Below are 12600 nucleotides of genomic sequence, written 5' to 3' on the forward strand. Positions count from 1 at the left end.
AACCAATGTTAAGCAACCAAAAACTTCAACACTCTAGTCAGGTTTCAGGAGGAGAATGATGAACTATATTAGACAGCAAGAATTCAAAGCACACTGGGAAGCATATGTAAAAAAAAATGGATGGTGAACTTGTACCCATGTTACCCCAGTCTTGCAACAAAGATGGTAGTCTCAGACTATAAGTGACTGCTTCCCCACAAAAGGTCATATTCCCCTGAGCAAAAACATATGAAAGAACTGTCTTCCAGGCCAGTTTAGCTGCACAAATTTCTGGACACCACCAATGGAACATGGAAGTCCACGTGGGTTACATAAAAGAAACTAATATGTCTTTACCCTACAAGTATATGGTGCAATATAGAAGAGACAATCCACAGATAATCTTCTCAAATCTTACAAAATGCATAGAAACAGAGCTAGCACCGATTGATACATAAAAGTATATGGTGCAATATAGAAGAGACAATCCACAGATAATCTTCTCAAATCTTACAAAATGAATAGAAACAGAGCTAGCGCCGATGGATAACAAGCTATAGATTGCAGATATTCACTTGCATAGACAAGTGAAAATAAGGAGGTGAAAATGCAAACAATGTCAAACATAGATAATGTACTCTCACTGAGTGTCTTATATTATCATCCCACATCAACAGTTAACGAGTGGCCACAATAATTTAGTACTACATGAAAGCAAATAGATTAAAGGACTAGGTTCATTCATACAACTACTGATTACTCTTACAAAGTCTTGGCTAACAAAGATTGTTCAAAGCAACAAAGGCATGAACCTGAACACCAACAGATAGGATAGGAACACCACACTGTAGATATAGGAGTTTGTTCATCTCTACGCAATGGCACGAAATTAATTAGGAGAGTCGGTCCATGCAACCACTAATTTTCGCAAAAGGTGTTGTCTCATATGGTGATGCTGCAGTGAATCTCAATGACCAGCTGAGGGCAATTCCGCAAAACAGGGAGTATAAGGCAGACCCTTCATTCCTTCAGTGCAGATAACAGTCACTTTCCGATTATTTATGTCATACGACAATGTCATGTTCTTCTTGTCAGTAAGAAAGATCATGTTGCAATTCGGATGAACTGCAAACATCGCATAAGAATCCCCATCTTCGCGGTGATTCCTTCCGAACAGCTCCAAGACATTAATAGTGTGTTGTAGGGTCCACTTTCCAGTACCATAATCCTCAAGGACCCAAATATAGAGTTGGCAGTGATGAGAATTATCTATCTTCCATGCATACAAGCGTCCTTGAGACTGCCCAACATCACAGATTCCTGACGAGTCGCCTGGCATTGTAATGACCCTCCAAACTTTCCCCTCAGCGTCGACTGTGGCTATTTTATGACCAATGCTACGCAAATGGATAGTGTCATTCAGGAAGACCTGTGTGTACCTACTATGAATAATGAGAGGATCCGTTGACCAGCCACTTTGCAGATGAGCCCACCGTCCAGTTTCTGAGGAGTAGATTGCCACTTCTGCAGAACCGTCGACACTAAACGTATTGGGCCGGGGCGCAAACACCACAAAGCGGGATGGAACAGCAGCATCGAAACCTAGGAAAGGGACTGGATCGCCGTCTGGGTATCCAACAGGAGGCAGCACAGTCCACTCCTCTGTGGCAGGATTGCAGACAACATAACAGCTTTCGTCTCGCGAAGAATCCCAGTTCCAGAAGCTTTGGTCTCGCGAAGAATTGGAGCAGCTGCAGAGGAGAAGGCCGGCGCAGACCTGTCGGACAGAAATGTGGCGGTACGTTTTGCGCAAGAAAGGGAGAGATGGGTCGACCAGAGGCGGACCTCTCCCACTCAAGTTGCGGAAACTGAGAGCATCGCCTTCATCATGGTAGAAGAAGCCGGAGAGGGTCTGTGGCGACCTCTTGAGGATGTCCCGGGCGGAGCAGAGGGCGAGCCACGGCTTGGACACGCACTTGAAGCGGCAGAGCGAGCTGTAGGGCAGCCGGGAAAGGATCTCAACGATGGCGCCCTCCGGGAGGCTCGGCGCGGTCTGCTGCTCCTCCACCCGCTGCTTCTTCTTTGCATCCTGCAAATGACAGAAACGACGGCTGGTTCAGGCTCCCGGTCCCCTTTCTTTCTTGGATCGACGACGGGGCCAATCGAAGATCTTGTTCTAAAAGAAAAGAAAGAAGCTTGGAGCAAACCTCGGAAGCCACCGGGACGATGGCAGGGAGCGGCGGCGTAGAATCAGACGGAGCGTCGTCGTCGCGGCGGACGGTAGAGCCATGCTCGCCTCCACCTCCTCCTCCTGGCGGCATCGGCTCCTCTCCGGCTGGCGGCGCCGGGTGCTGCTGCTCTCCGGCGCTAGGGTTTGTGAGGGGGAATGGGGAGCGTGCGTGACTGCGAGTGGAGTGGAGGCTGGGATCCCGTGCGCCCAGTGTGTGTCACTCTGCTCACAATTGACGGCCCACTCTACTCTGGTTCTAAAGGCGGCCCAATGGACCCTGATAATTTGTTGGCCCACTCCACTTTTTGAATAATAAAATCGAATAATCTCCTTGGTTGGTTTGTTAATTTATTTATTGCGCGCCGGTGACAGAATTAGCTTGTCTTCGCATCAGCAACATGGTAACAATGATCCATGCCGGAATAATCAACAACACTTGTCTCCCTGCCAAAATTGTTCTCCCCCGTTTTCCCCTTCTACATTGCAAATCAAATCCAATTTAAACTCCTTCCGCAAAAAAAAAATCCAATTTAAACTCAGTCCTGCAACCTGCGACCTTCCTTTAGCTGCGACTTAAAAGATCGATCAAAATAATTTTTTGAGGGGGGAGAAAATTTTGAAGCATAGAAATATTCTATCTCTAAATAGCTAGCTAGCCCCCAGTAGCCTATTTATCTCGACATGAAAGCATGTCACCTCATCATAAAATAAATGCTCACTTCAACATGCAACCATGCATAGGAAAAGCCCCACCTCAATATGCAAGCATGAATAACATTTTTCATTCTATTATGCTATTTATATCTACTGAATTTTTTACAACTATACAATTGTCGAACACAATAAACCAAACATATTTTCCGTTTTATTTCTCATATTATTATTTCAAATATTCATGTCACATACAATCAAATATCTTTGAAATGTATTGTAAAATATTCCCGCAACAATGTGCGGGGCATCATCTAGTACTATGTATCTCTGAAAAGTATTTCCGGACGGAGGGAGTACAACTGTACAAGTTAAGGAACAATCCTTCTATACGGTTATGTGCATATTTCAGCGAGAAAGAGATTTCCGATAGCCTGTTTCAGAGGGGCCTTGGAAAGCAGCAGCAAAGGATAGTTTTCCCACCATATTTAAGAATTGGTCTGTCATAAAAGAAGAAATTATCAAGGCGGTTCAGAGATTTTTTAGAACGGGACACCTCCCTGGCGGTGTTAATGGAACAATAATTGTCCTTGTTGTAAAAATACTTGACCCGATGCGGCTCACTAACTTTAGGATTATAAGTATGTGCAATGTTATTTACAAGGTAGTTGCAAAATGTTTGGTGAACATACTTTGAGCACTGCTTGATGAGATCATGGCAGTGGCACCATATCAAAGTGTCTTTGTCCCATGGCACTTAATCACTGATAATGCTTTGCTCACAATTGAATGACTTTGATCACTTTTATTCAACATGAGAAGAATTCGGAGAATAGCTTTTGCGCCTATAAGCTAGACTTTTCAAATGCTTATGACAAGGTGGACTGGGGTTTCTTGAAGTAGACAATGACAAATTTAGGCTTCGCTCGCTAGTGGGTACGATGGATAATGACATGGGTTATCTCGGTAAGAAATTATGTTAAATTCAATGGCAATCTTGAATTCATTTGCACCGTCGTGTGGGCTTCGACAAGGTGAACCCGTGTCCCTGATTTATTTTTGTTTTTGTTGCCGAGGAGCTCTATGCGCTGCTTCAACAAGGAGTGGAGACACATGATGTTCAACATGTAAAAATATGTAGTGAAGACTCTGCTCTCACTCCATCCTCGGGGCACCGGGGCTCTGGTGGATCGGGCAGACCTCCCAAGAAGACGGCGGGCAGGAAACCTGCAACTAAGGCGGGTGCGGTGATGGCGGCAGAGCCGAACCGGAGTGATCTGGGCGCGACGCTGGCGTCAGTGGGTGCGGGTGCTAAGGCCAAGCGCTCCAAGGCGACTCTCGTGGCACTGCGAGCCCCCAGCGTGCGTGCCAAGGCCAAGCTGGGCGAGCTGTCTTCTCTGGAGAGCGCCAAGCTTCGTACCGCAGACAAGAACCTGGAGGTCTCAGACCTGAACACAATTGGAGAAACCGCGTGATGAGGAGCGCATGACCGAGACGATGGAGCGGATCCGGAACACTCAGGTGGAAGTTCGACAAGTGGTGGCTCAAGACTGATCTCATTTTGAATCTCGTTTCATTGCCTAATGCTTGCCGATGACTTGCTTCCAGCCTGCGTGCTGATGATGGTGGACCTTTGTTTATTTTGGCTGGTACTGGAATGCTTATGCCGATTGCCGTCCTGGATGTCTTCAGACTCTGTGTACGCCGATTGCCGTCCTGGATGTCTTCAGACTCTGTGTACGCTGCCTTGCTGAGTTTGACATCTTCGTTTAAAAAAATTGTAGTGAGGCGTCAGGAGTATCACAACTACTATTTGTTGATGACAATATCCTTTTTTCAGAGCTAATTTAGCCTAGGCATAGTATGTTAAGGGTGTCATTCATTGATATAGAAGAGCAATAGACCAGCTAATAAACCCACAAAAATGTTATATACAGTTTCGGTACAACTGCCTTATGGAGACATAGATTGTGGTTAACAGGGAGTTGCAAGTTCAAAATTCTGAATTTGAAACGGAATTAGCTTGGTTTACCAACCCTGGATGATCGTATGAACAAAGAGAAGTTCCAGATGTTGCAGGCAACCCTAACTAATTGCTCGGCGGCTCGTCCGCGAGGCTGTGAAGGAGGCTTATAAATGAATTGTTGAATTATATTTTGGGTTGTGTTGAATTGTTAAACCGTACTTTAATTTTGGTTGTGCTGAATCATTGAATTGGTGATGATTTGGACATTTGATTTTGTATGCTATATAATCTAGCGTGCATGAGTTTGCATGAAAATGAGAGTTTGAATATGAAAGGTGTGGTTGTTCGGGCGAACAATGAGAAGCAGGTCGACGGTGTCGACACGTCCGCGGACATTTAGGGAGCCGGATTTGCCCACTCCGATTATAGACGCTCTACAAACATTTTTTATTCCGAGTTCAGCTGTCGCAAGATTGATCCCATCGCACGACCATTTCTTGTCACACGATCCACGCCAGCACTTAAGTAAGCCTCAGTGGCACTGCGACGACCTAGCTAGCTCGTCCATGTTCTTGCAGCCTCCGACATTGACCGAGTATGAGTTGAGCAGCTCCTGTCTCAGCATGGCCCAGCGATAAAAATAGTGGAGAAAGTAAGCAAGATCGGCCATCTTTTCCAAGCGCAGAGGCAAAGTTGTGCACGAGGAGGGCGTGCGGCATCGACCAACTGCAGCGCAGCGGCGCCGGCGCATCTTCTCTCCCCACGCCGTCCCGGAGTCCTCCGTCCGTGGCAGGTTGATCCCTTCTTCCTCCCTCCAGTCCTAGGCCCTAGCTCGACGGCGGGTTGGTTAGTAGGGGAGTGGGAGGAGGTGGTGGGTGAGGAGCGAGGAGGAGAGCTCGACGGCGTGTCCTCTCTGAGATGGCACACCCTCGCCGACGCCGGTGAGGTAGGGCCGGCCGATGGGGGGAGGCGCCGGTCGAGCGAGAGAGCTGGGACGCTGCTTGCTGCTCTGCTCTGCTTCTTGTTCTGGTTGCTGCCGCTGCTTGTTGCTCTGCTTCTTATTCTGGTTGCTGCTGCTTGCTGCTCTGCTTCTTATCCTATCCTAGTTTTGCAATCTGTACTGAGATTATTGTTGTGTATGTTGTGTTGTACCGTATAGCCATTAGAAATATTTTGGTAGAGCAGTCCCTCAAGTGATTTGACAGAAGAAAAAACTTGATAGAAAATGAAAATTGTGAAGATCATGGACTGAGAACATCTAGTGTCACGAGGTTCGGACTTCCAAGGGATATGCATCTGATAAACTCTAAACTGTAGTTGCTATTGCAGATTATATATGGAACCACTTTGACAAGAAGTTTTATACAGTTCAGACAGTGCCTAAAACAGTTCAGGGTCAGCTGTCTAAAATGTCTTATAAAAAAAACAACGGAGGGAGTAGTAGATAATTTCTGGCATATAATCATTTGAATCAAAAGTGTATAACAGAGCATAAGACTGAAAGTCTTTTTCTTTCAAACAGATCAAAAGCCATAATGCAAGTTCCTTCTACTGTAGTACTCATAAGTCATAAGCAAAACCTACAGGACTAGAAGAAGCCACAATGGAAGGAAGCATCAACGGCCCATCAAAGAAAAGGTAAGCAGTTTTCTGTCTGAGTAATAGCAGAGTGATGCCTCATTCAGAGACAGGCACCTGCCTATTGATTAGTTGCGCTCTCATCGTTACATTTTTCTCTTAGGGTCGCCGTGGTGACCGGAGGGAACCGGGGGATGGGGCTGGAGATATGCCGGCAGCTTGCGGCGCACGGGCTCACCGTCGTCTTGACGGCGAGGGACGAGAAGAGGGGCGCAGAGGCAGCCGAAAAGCTCCGGGAGGAGGGGCTACCGGATGTCGTGTTTCATCAGTTGGAGATCAGCGAGCCCACCAGTGCCGCTCGTCTGGCTGCTTTCATAAAGGACAAGTTCGGCAAGCTTGACATATTGGTACAGCTGCTTAAATTTTCAAATGAAGTTTTGAACTTGCAATGGATTTGTGATACATAAGGCAATTTCAACAAAATTGATGATCATCGCACTCACGCACGCCGCACCGCAGGTCAACAATGCCGGAGTGCTCGGGGTGACCACTGACGTCGGCGACCCGGCAACCCTCCAGGAGACGGTAAATTTGTCTCCGATATATATAATATGCCGCATTCCCTTAAAATTCACTTGTGGAGTACATTAAGATTGCATTTAGATACTGCTTTACTTTGGACCGCTTGGAGCTAAGTTAGTTACTGAAGCTGTTTGGTTGCATCCATGTCCATCACTTGATAACAGCTTGCAGGCATGGATGGGATGGAGAGAGCCGAATGGCTGAGGCAGCGGACGACGCAGACCACCCAGGATGCAGAGGACTGCCTGAGGATCAACTACCACGGCAGCAAGACCGTCACGGAAGCCCTCCTCCCGCTCCTCCGGTCATCCTCCGACGGCAGAATCGTCAACGTAACCTCTGCCTGGGGCTTGCTCAGGGTACACACCTCTCATCTCCATGTAGCGTACGTAGTATTTCGCAACAAGTTGAAACAAATTTCCTCACATCATACCTTGGCTGTGCATTTTGCAAAAATGCAGTATTTCAGCGGCGACGAGCTCCGGCGGGAGCTGGACGACGTCGACAACCTCACGGTGCAGCGGCTCGACGAGATGTCAGCCCTGTTCCTCGAGGACCTGGGCAAGGGCAATGGCGCGCTGGAGCGCCGCGGGTGGCCGGCTGATCCGGTGTACGCGGCCTACATGGCGTCCAAGGCGCTGGTGTGCGCCTACACCAGGGTCCTCGCCAGAGAGGAGGGCACCGCGCTGCGGGTCAACTGCGTGCACCCCGGCTACGTCCTCACCGGGATGAACGACTACACCGGCGTCCTCACGGCCGCGGAGGGCGCCGCCGCCGCGGTCGCTGTGGCGCTGGCGGAGAAGGGGGGCGTCACCGGCGCCTACTTCGACCGCACTGAACTGGGAGCGTCCTTCGTGTGATTTCTCCGTGGAGCAGTTGTTAGCTGGATGTCCTTTTCAATAAAGTGCGATCTACTTAATATTACTTGATCTTTGCAATAACACAATGTCATGAGTTGGTCCAGATATCTAGAATTATGTTTTGTTCATTTTCTCTCTCTCAGAACTACTCCCTCTGTTCACTATTATAACATATTTAACTTTTAGTCTGTTTGTTCACTCATTTCATTCTGTATGTAATCTATATTAAAATATCCAAAACATTTATGATAGTGAATGGAGGGAGTACAATATTTCCAGTGTGAAGGTAAATCCCTTGAAACTACTAGCAAGCACGTCAGCAAATATAGGTGTTGCATTCTCACCATTTTATTTCCTTCCATGCGAAGAATATAGGGCCCAACTCTCTAAAATCCCGATTCTTCTAACTTTAGAATCAGATTCTTAGAACAGGAGAAAGATGCTTCTAGAATACTATGGATGATAGAATGCAGGTGCAGGTTCAATTAAAAGATCACGAGTCAGAATCCTCTAAGATGAAAAGTTTATCCAATGGATGATACTCTTCAGACTTGTCAACTCTCAACCATTGGATGGAGCATATCTAATGGCTGACATTTGAAGTTATTGTCACACTATATTGGTATATATAGGTTTATAGACTAGTAGCATATCTGCATATGTAAGCAGATAGGTCATGTACTGGAACGGCACACATAAGGCATGAACGATGAACCAAATTGATATTTTTCTTTCCTTTCTTTTTACAGCAGACAATTTACAAACATCAATTATGTACAAGGAGCTCCGTGGTAGGCGAACATGCTAATACCTTGTACCTACGTGAGAATACACCCGAGAAGGACACCACTCACTATGTTTCGTCGAGCTTCGGTTCAAGGACCACAGCGATCTTCTCCTTCTTATCTCCGCGCAATACTTCCACGGTCACCTTTAAAAGAACAGAAGCGAGTACCTTAGCAGCCATCAAGGGCAAAAAAAATGTTGCTGTTGAACACGGGTGAAAGCTTACCGTCTCTCCGACTTTGCACTGATCCAAGATACGGTACAGGTCGCTTCCATTCGCAACCTTAGTACCATTAACAGAAGTAATTATGTCCCCAAGGATAAGTCGTCCGTAGGCATCCCGTTTCGTTGATTGCAGACCCTGCATATGACATAGCAAGCAGAAATATTTAGCTGCACAAGTCCTGTACCGCAGAAACGTGTCTAACAAATGCATTTTACAATTATATGGAAGGAGCAGGAAAGACGAGTTTATTCTACACATAAGTTTGGTTCTTATCAAATGAATTACTGCTCTGTTTCTTAAGCTATTCTAAGTTCCGACAATCAGAGAAGGCACATGAGAACATTGTTCAACAGATGCTATAATGTACTGGAGTGACAGTACAAGGTTTTCTCATGCTAGGTGTGAAAAGATTGTTAACTGAAACTGAAACAAAATAAGAATTTGACTGCTGTAAAAATATTTCATGGTTTCCAATCAAGTTCCAATGAATTTGCATCAAACATGTGTATAATATAGATGGACAGTACCGCTTTGCCAGCTGGTCCATTTGGGGGAGCATCCAAGACAAGCACTCCACTCAATCCAAGCTGCTCCACAGATTGGTCAGGGGCAAATTTTATCCCCAAAATAGGTCTCGTCACTTTCCCAAATTGTATAAGCTGATCCACAATACCACCAACCTGAATATGGTCGAAATACATGCTTTGTTATAAGCAAGAAATTTATAAGAAAAGAAGACCTAGAACAAATCCAAAATTATGAATTAAGCTGAGTGACATACTGTATCAACTGGAATGGAGAAGCCAACCCCAGATGATGCTCCTGAAGGTGAGTATATAGCAGTATTTACACCTATCAGGTTTCCAGAACTATCAAGAAGTGGGCCTCCACTGTTACCAGGGTTGATAGCAGCATCAGTCTGTATTACATCCTGTATAGGACGTCCAGTTGCAGCTGAACTAATTTCTCTTCGCAATCCACTGGGAGAAGTCAGCAGAGAGCAAAAGAAAAGTGTCTCAATTTACCAAAAAATCAAGCAAAAGAATCAGCCAACGAGGAGTCAATTTAACCAATCAATAATACTACACCTGATAACGCCTGTTGTAAGAGTGTGGTCAAGGCCAAACTGCAAATATATAAATTAAAAATGTTAAGACACCAATCATTAGTTGCTTAAAGTAATATGCACATAATCGAAAGAGGCCAAATAACTGAAGTATTTAAATCAACTCTTCCCATCCATGAACTATACTGAAAATTTACAAAAAATATCTATGCCATACTTAGTTGCTTAGCATAGAATCTGTTTCGCATACCGGTGATTAGACACTTGGTCATGGTTAATTGTGTTATTATTTGTTTGTGATGCTGTGTAGTGTATTTTCATACCGGTGATTAGACAATTGTGTCAACATAATCAGGGAGGAAATATCAGGTGCTCCCATCCTTGGGGTGCTCCCATCCTTGGGGTGCTCCCTATACTCCAACTTCAATTTTTTTTGAATGTTTCAAAAAATTCTGAATGTTTACAAGAAATGTAACTACAAGTCCTGAAAATTTCAGATCTAAACTCTAAATGAAAATTGAGAAACCAAAATGTGAATTCTAGCATGAATAGTGTCATAAAAGACAAAAGCAACATTTGACACTATTCACATCTGAAATTTTCTTTTTTGTTTCTCAATGTACATTTCGAGTTTTGACCTGAAATTTGTAGGTGTTGTAGTCACATTCCTTGTGAGCATTCACATTTTTTTCTGAAAATTTTGAAAACACTGAACGACTGGTGCCAAACTTGTACATCAGCCGACATATATATATAAATCATAGAACAATTGGTGTAAGAAGCACTCACTGGGTTTCCTATGGCATAAACTTTCTGACCAACCAGTAGGTCTGCTGACACACCAACTGGTAAAGGTCTTAGTTTATCCTTTGGTGCTTCGATACTCAAAACAGCAACATCCTTGTCCTGGTCAAATCCCACAACTTGGGCTTCATACACCGACTGATCAGCAAGCGTGACCCTACATAAAACTAAAACGGTAATTTCACTTCGCCATGATACAATTCAAGACAACCATATCATAAATACTCAACAAGATGGTACGCTGGTAGCATACTATCTGCAGATCTGAGTAAACTGACATCATGTGACATTAGCAAGGAAGCAAACAAAGCATGACTAACAGGTACACGGGGTTTAGACGAGACAAAAGTGCATAGGTCATTCTTAGCATTTTGCATTAAAGTCTCAGATGTAGCATCAAGTACTGGATGAAATTATGAAAAATGGGATGCAAAATATAGTCACTCTAAAGCTTCAAACATGTGTCAGGCTAAACATCTACTGTAACTAACCTACAGCCTACAACCTATGGACATATTTGCTATGCACAATAAATCCAAATGATAACGAGTCATTAGCAGCGAGCGTTAACGGTTCACTGTGCTCTGCTATTAAAACTAAGCAGCGACGTCCACATTGCCCATGCTTATCAACATCAATTGCAGTTCTGCAACTCTCGATTCCCCTGTTTATTCGTTCGTTCGAGTTCTTAGCTGTTTACAGGTCCACAGCAACTACACCCTTCTATGAACCTTCGATAAACGTAAAATTAGCAGAATTGGCATGCTGATTTGAATTTTTCTGAAGAATATCGGTAGCGGGTGGCTCTGTTAAGTGTTAACCAACCTGAGGTCAGACGCGCCACGGATGACATGGAAGTTGGTGACAATGTGGCCGAGCTTGTCCCAGACGAAGCCGGAGCCGGAGCCCTGCGGCACCTCGAGCACGTCCAGCGTGAAGGCGTCCTGCCTACACACCAAACCAAAACGGAGGCCCCAAGAGCTTCTGGTCAGGCGCCAAGTCCAGACGAACGGAGACACAAGGGAACGGGAATGGGCGGGTGAGAGAGAGGATCGTCCCAGGCGTACCTGACGGCGAGGTTGGTGATGTAGACGACGGAGGGGGTGTTGTCCTTGAAGAGGCGCACGGTGGCGAGCTCGTCCGCCTGCAGCTTCCGCGGCGTGGCGACGACGAACGCGGAGGCGCCTCCCGCGTCCCCGAGGACCAGCGCGGCGGAGGCGAGCGCCACGACCAGGGGTCCCGCGGCGGCCGCCAGCGCCCGCCGCGCGGCCTCGGCGACGGGGCCCGGCACCAGGTCGCGCAGCGGCCTCCGCAACGAGGCCCGGAGCGCGAGGGGGCCGGCCGGGGGCCTGGCGGCCGCGGCGGGCGCGAGGCGCCTGAGGGAATGGCGCGGGCGGGCGAGCGGGGAGGGGGCGGAGAGGAAGCAGGCGGCGGCCGCGGCGGAGGAGGAGGCGGCGGCCATTTGGGAGTGGGGGGAGAGCGGGGAGAGCAGCAGCAGCCGCGGGCTGGAGCTCCCGTGGAATCGGGATGGGTGGACGCGCTGCGCTCTCGTTGGTCGTGTGCCGCGCTTATTGTCAAACTTTTTTTTTTTGTTGACTAGCGAGTGTATGTACTGCCACTGGCGTCTTCGTTTTGGTTCGGGTTGCTTCCGATCCGTTCTCCCCCTCCTCCGTGTGTTTTGTTTTGTTTCGTTTCGACTGTGGCCCAGGCCCACGGGGATGACTCTCGACGGTTCATGTATCTGCATAGAACCAGTGGCGAATCTAGAAAAAAAATGAAGGACGGGCTGGACTGCCTGGGTCATGCAAATATGTGTTGGATTGGGCCTGCAAGTAGTTGGGCTGGACCTTAAAACTAGTAGTAGAAACAAAT

The 12600-nt window shown here is 46.6% G+C and overlaps 3 protein-coding genes across 6 annotated transcripts; 1 reads left to right on the forward strand and 2 right to left on the reverse strand.

Moving 5' to 3' along the window:
• Positions 1-605: 605 nt before the first annotated feature.
• Positions 606-2409, reverse strand: LOC125530674 (F-box protein At5g49610). Its single transcript, XM_048695070.2, has 2 exons — positions 2187-2409; positions 606-2068 (listed from the first exon to the last, which is right to left on the reverse strand). The coding sequence occupies exons 1-2, from the start codon at positions 2298-2300 to the stop codon at positions 947-949; spliced, it is 1236 nt and encodes a 411-aa protein (XP_048551027.1). The 5' UTR covers positions 2301-2409; the 3' UTR covers positions 606-946.
• Positions 2410-5391: 2982 nt separating this feature from the next.
• LOC125530673 (short-chain dehydrogenase/reductase 1) lies at positions 5392-8031 on the forward strand. 4 transcript variants are annotated; one of them, XM_048695069.2, is made up of 6 exons: positions 5392-5619; positions 6384-6464; positions 6568-6811; positions 6924-6989; positions 7151-7345; positions 7448-8031. In XM_048695069.2, the coding sequence occupies exons 2-6, from the start codon at positions 6430-6432 to the stop codon at positions 7844-7846; spliced, it is 939 nt and encodes a 312-aa protein (XP_048551026.1). In that variant the 5' UTR covers positions 5392-5619; positions 6384-6429; the 3' UTR covers positions 7847-8031. The 4 variants fall into 4 exon arrangements, with proteins under 4 accessions (XP_048551026.1, XP_048551025.1, XP_048551024.1 ...); XM_048695068.2 differs by having other exon boundaries at positions 6413-6464; XM_048695067.2 differs by having other exon boundaries at positions 5393-5619; positions 6349-6464.
• Positions 8032-8549: 518 nt separating this feature from the next.
• On the reverse strand, positions 8550-12205 carry LOC125530675 (protease Do-like 1, chloroplastic). Its single transcript, XM_048695071.2, has 8 exons — positions 11796-12205; positions 11554-11676; positions 10714-10885; positions 9947-9984; positions 9640-9838; positions 9386-9538; positions 8859-8993; positions 8550-8777 (listed from the first exon to the last, which is right to left on the reverse strand). Exons 1-8 carry the CDS (start codon positions 12188-12190, stop codon positions 8700-8702), a joined length of 1293 nt encoding a protein of 430 aa, XP_048551028.2. The 5' UTR covers positions 12191-12205; the 3' UTR covers positions 8550-8699.
• Between the last annotated feature and the right edge of the window lie 395 nt (positions 12206-12600).

This window comes from Triticum urartu, chromosome 1A (genome assembly GCF_056163025.1).
Source record: "Triticum urartu cultivar PI428250 chromosome 1A, HENAU_Tu73, whole genome shotgun sequence".
NCBI lineage: Eukaryota > Viridiplantae > Streptophyta > Magnoliopsida > Poales > Poaceae > Triticum > Triticum urartu.

Coding starts and splice junctions, on each gene's coding strand:
- LOC125530674 (XM_048695070.2), bottom strand. CDS start 2,300: ATGCCGCCAGGAGGAGGAGGTGGAGGCGAGCATGGCTCTACCGTCCGC. Junction 2,069..2,186: donor TCGTCCCGGTGGCTTCCGAG/GTTTGCTCCAAG, acceptor TGTCATTTGCAG/GATGCAAAGAAGAAGCAGCG.
- LOC125530673 (XM_087531841.1), top strand. CDS start 5,786: ATGGGGGGAGGCGCCGGTCGAGCGAGAGAGCTGGGACGCTGCTTGCTG. Junction 5,856..6,412: donor CTGCTCTGCTTCTTGTTCTG/GTTGCTGCCGCT, acceptor CAAAACCTACAG/GACTAGAAGAAGCCACAATG. Junction 7,346..7,447: donor CTGCCTGGGGCTTGCTCAGG/GTACACACCTCT, acceptor GCAAAAATGCAG/TATTTCAGCGGCGACGAGCT.
- LOC125530675 (XM_048695071.2), bottom strand. CDS start 12,190: ATGGCCGCCGCCTCCTCCTCCGCCGCGGCCGCCGCCTGCTTCCTCTCC. Junction 10,886..11,553: donor CGTGGCGCGTCTGACCTCAG/GTTGGTTAACAC, acceptor AGTTTTATGTAG/GGTCACGCTTGCTGATCAGT. Junction 9,539..9,639: donor TCTCCATTCCAGTTGATACA/GTATGTCACTCA, acceptor GACCATATTCAG/GTTGGTGGTATTGTGGATCA.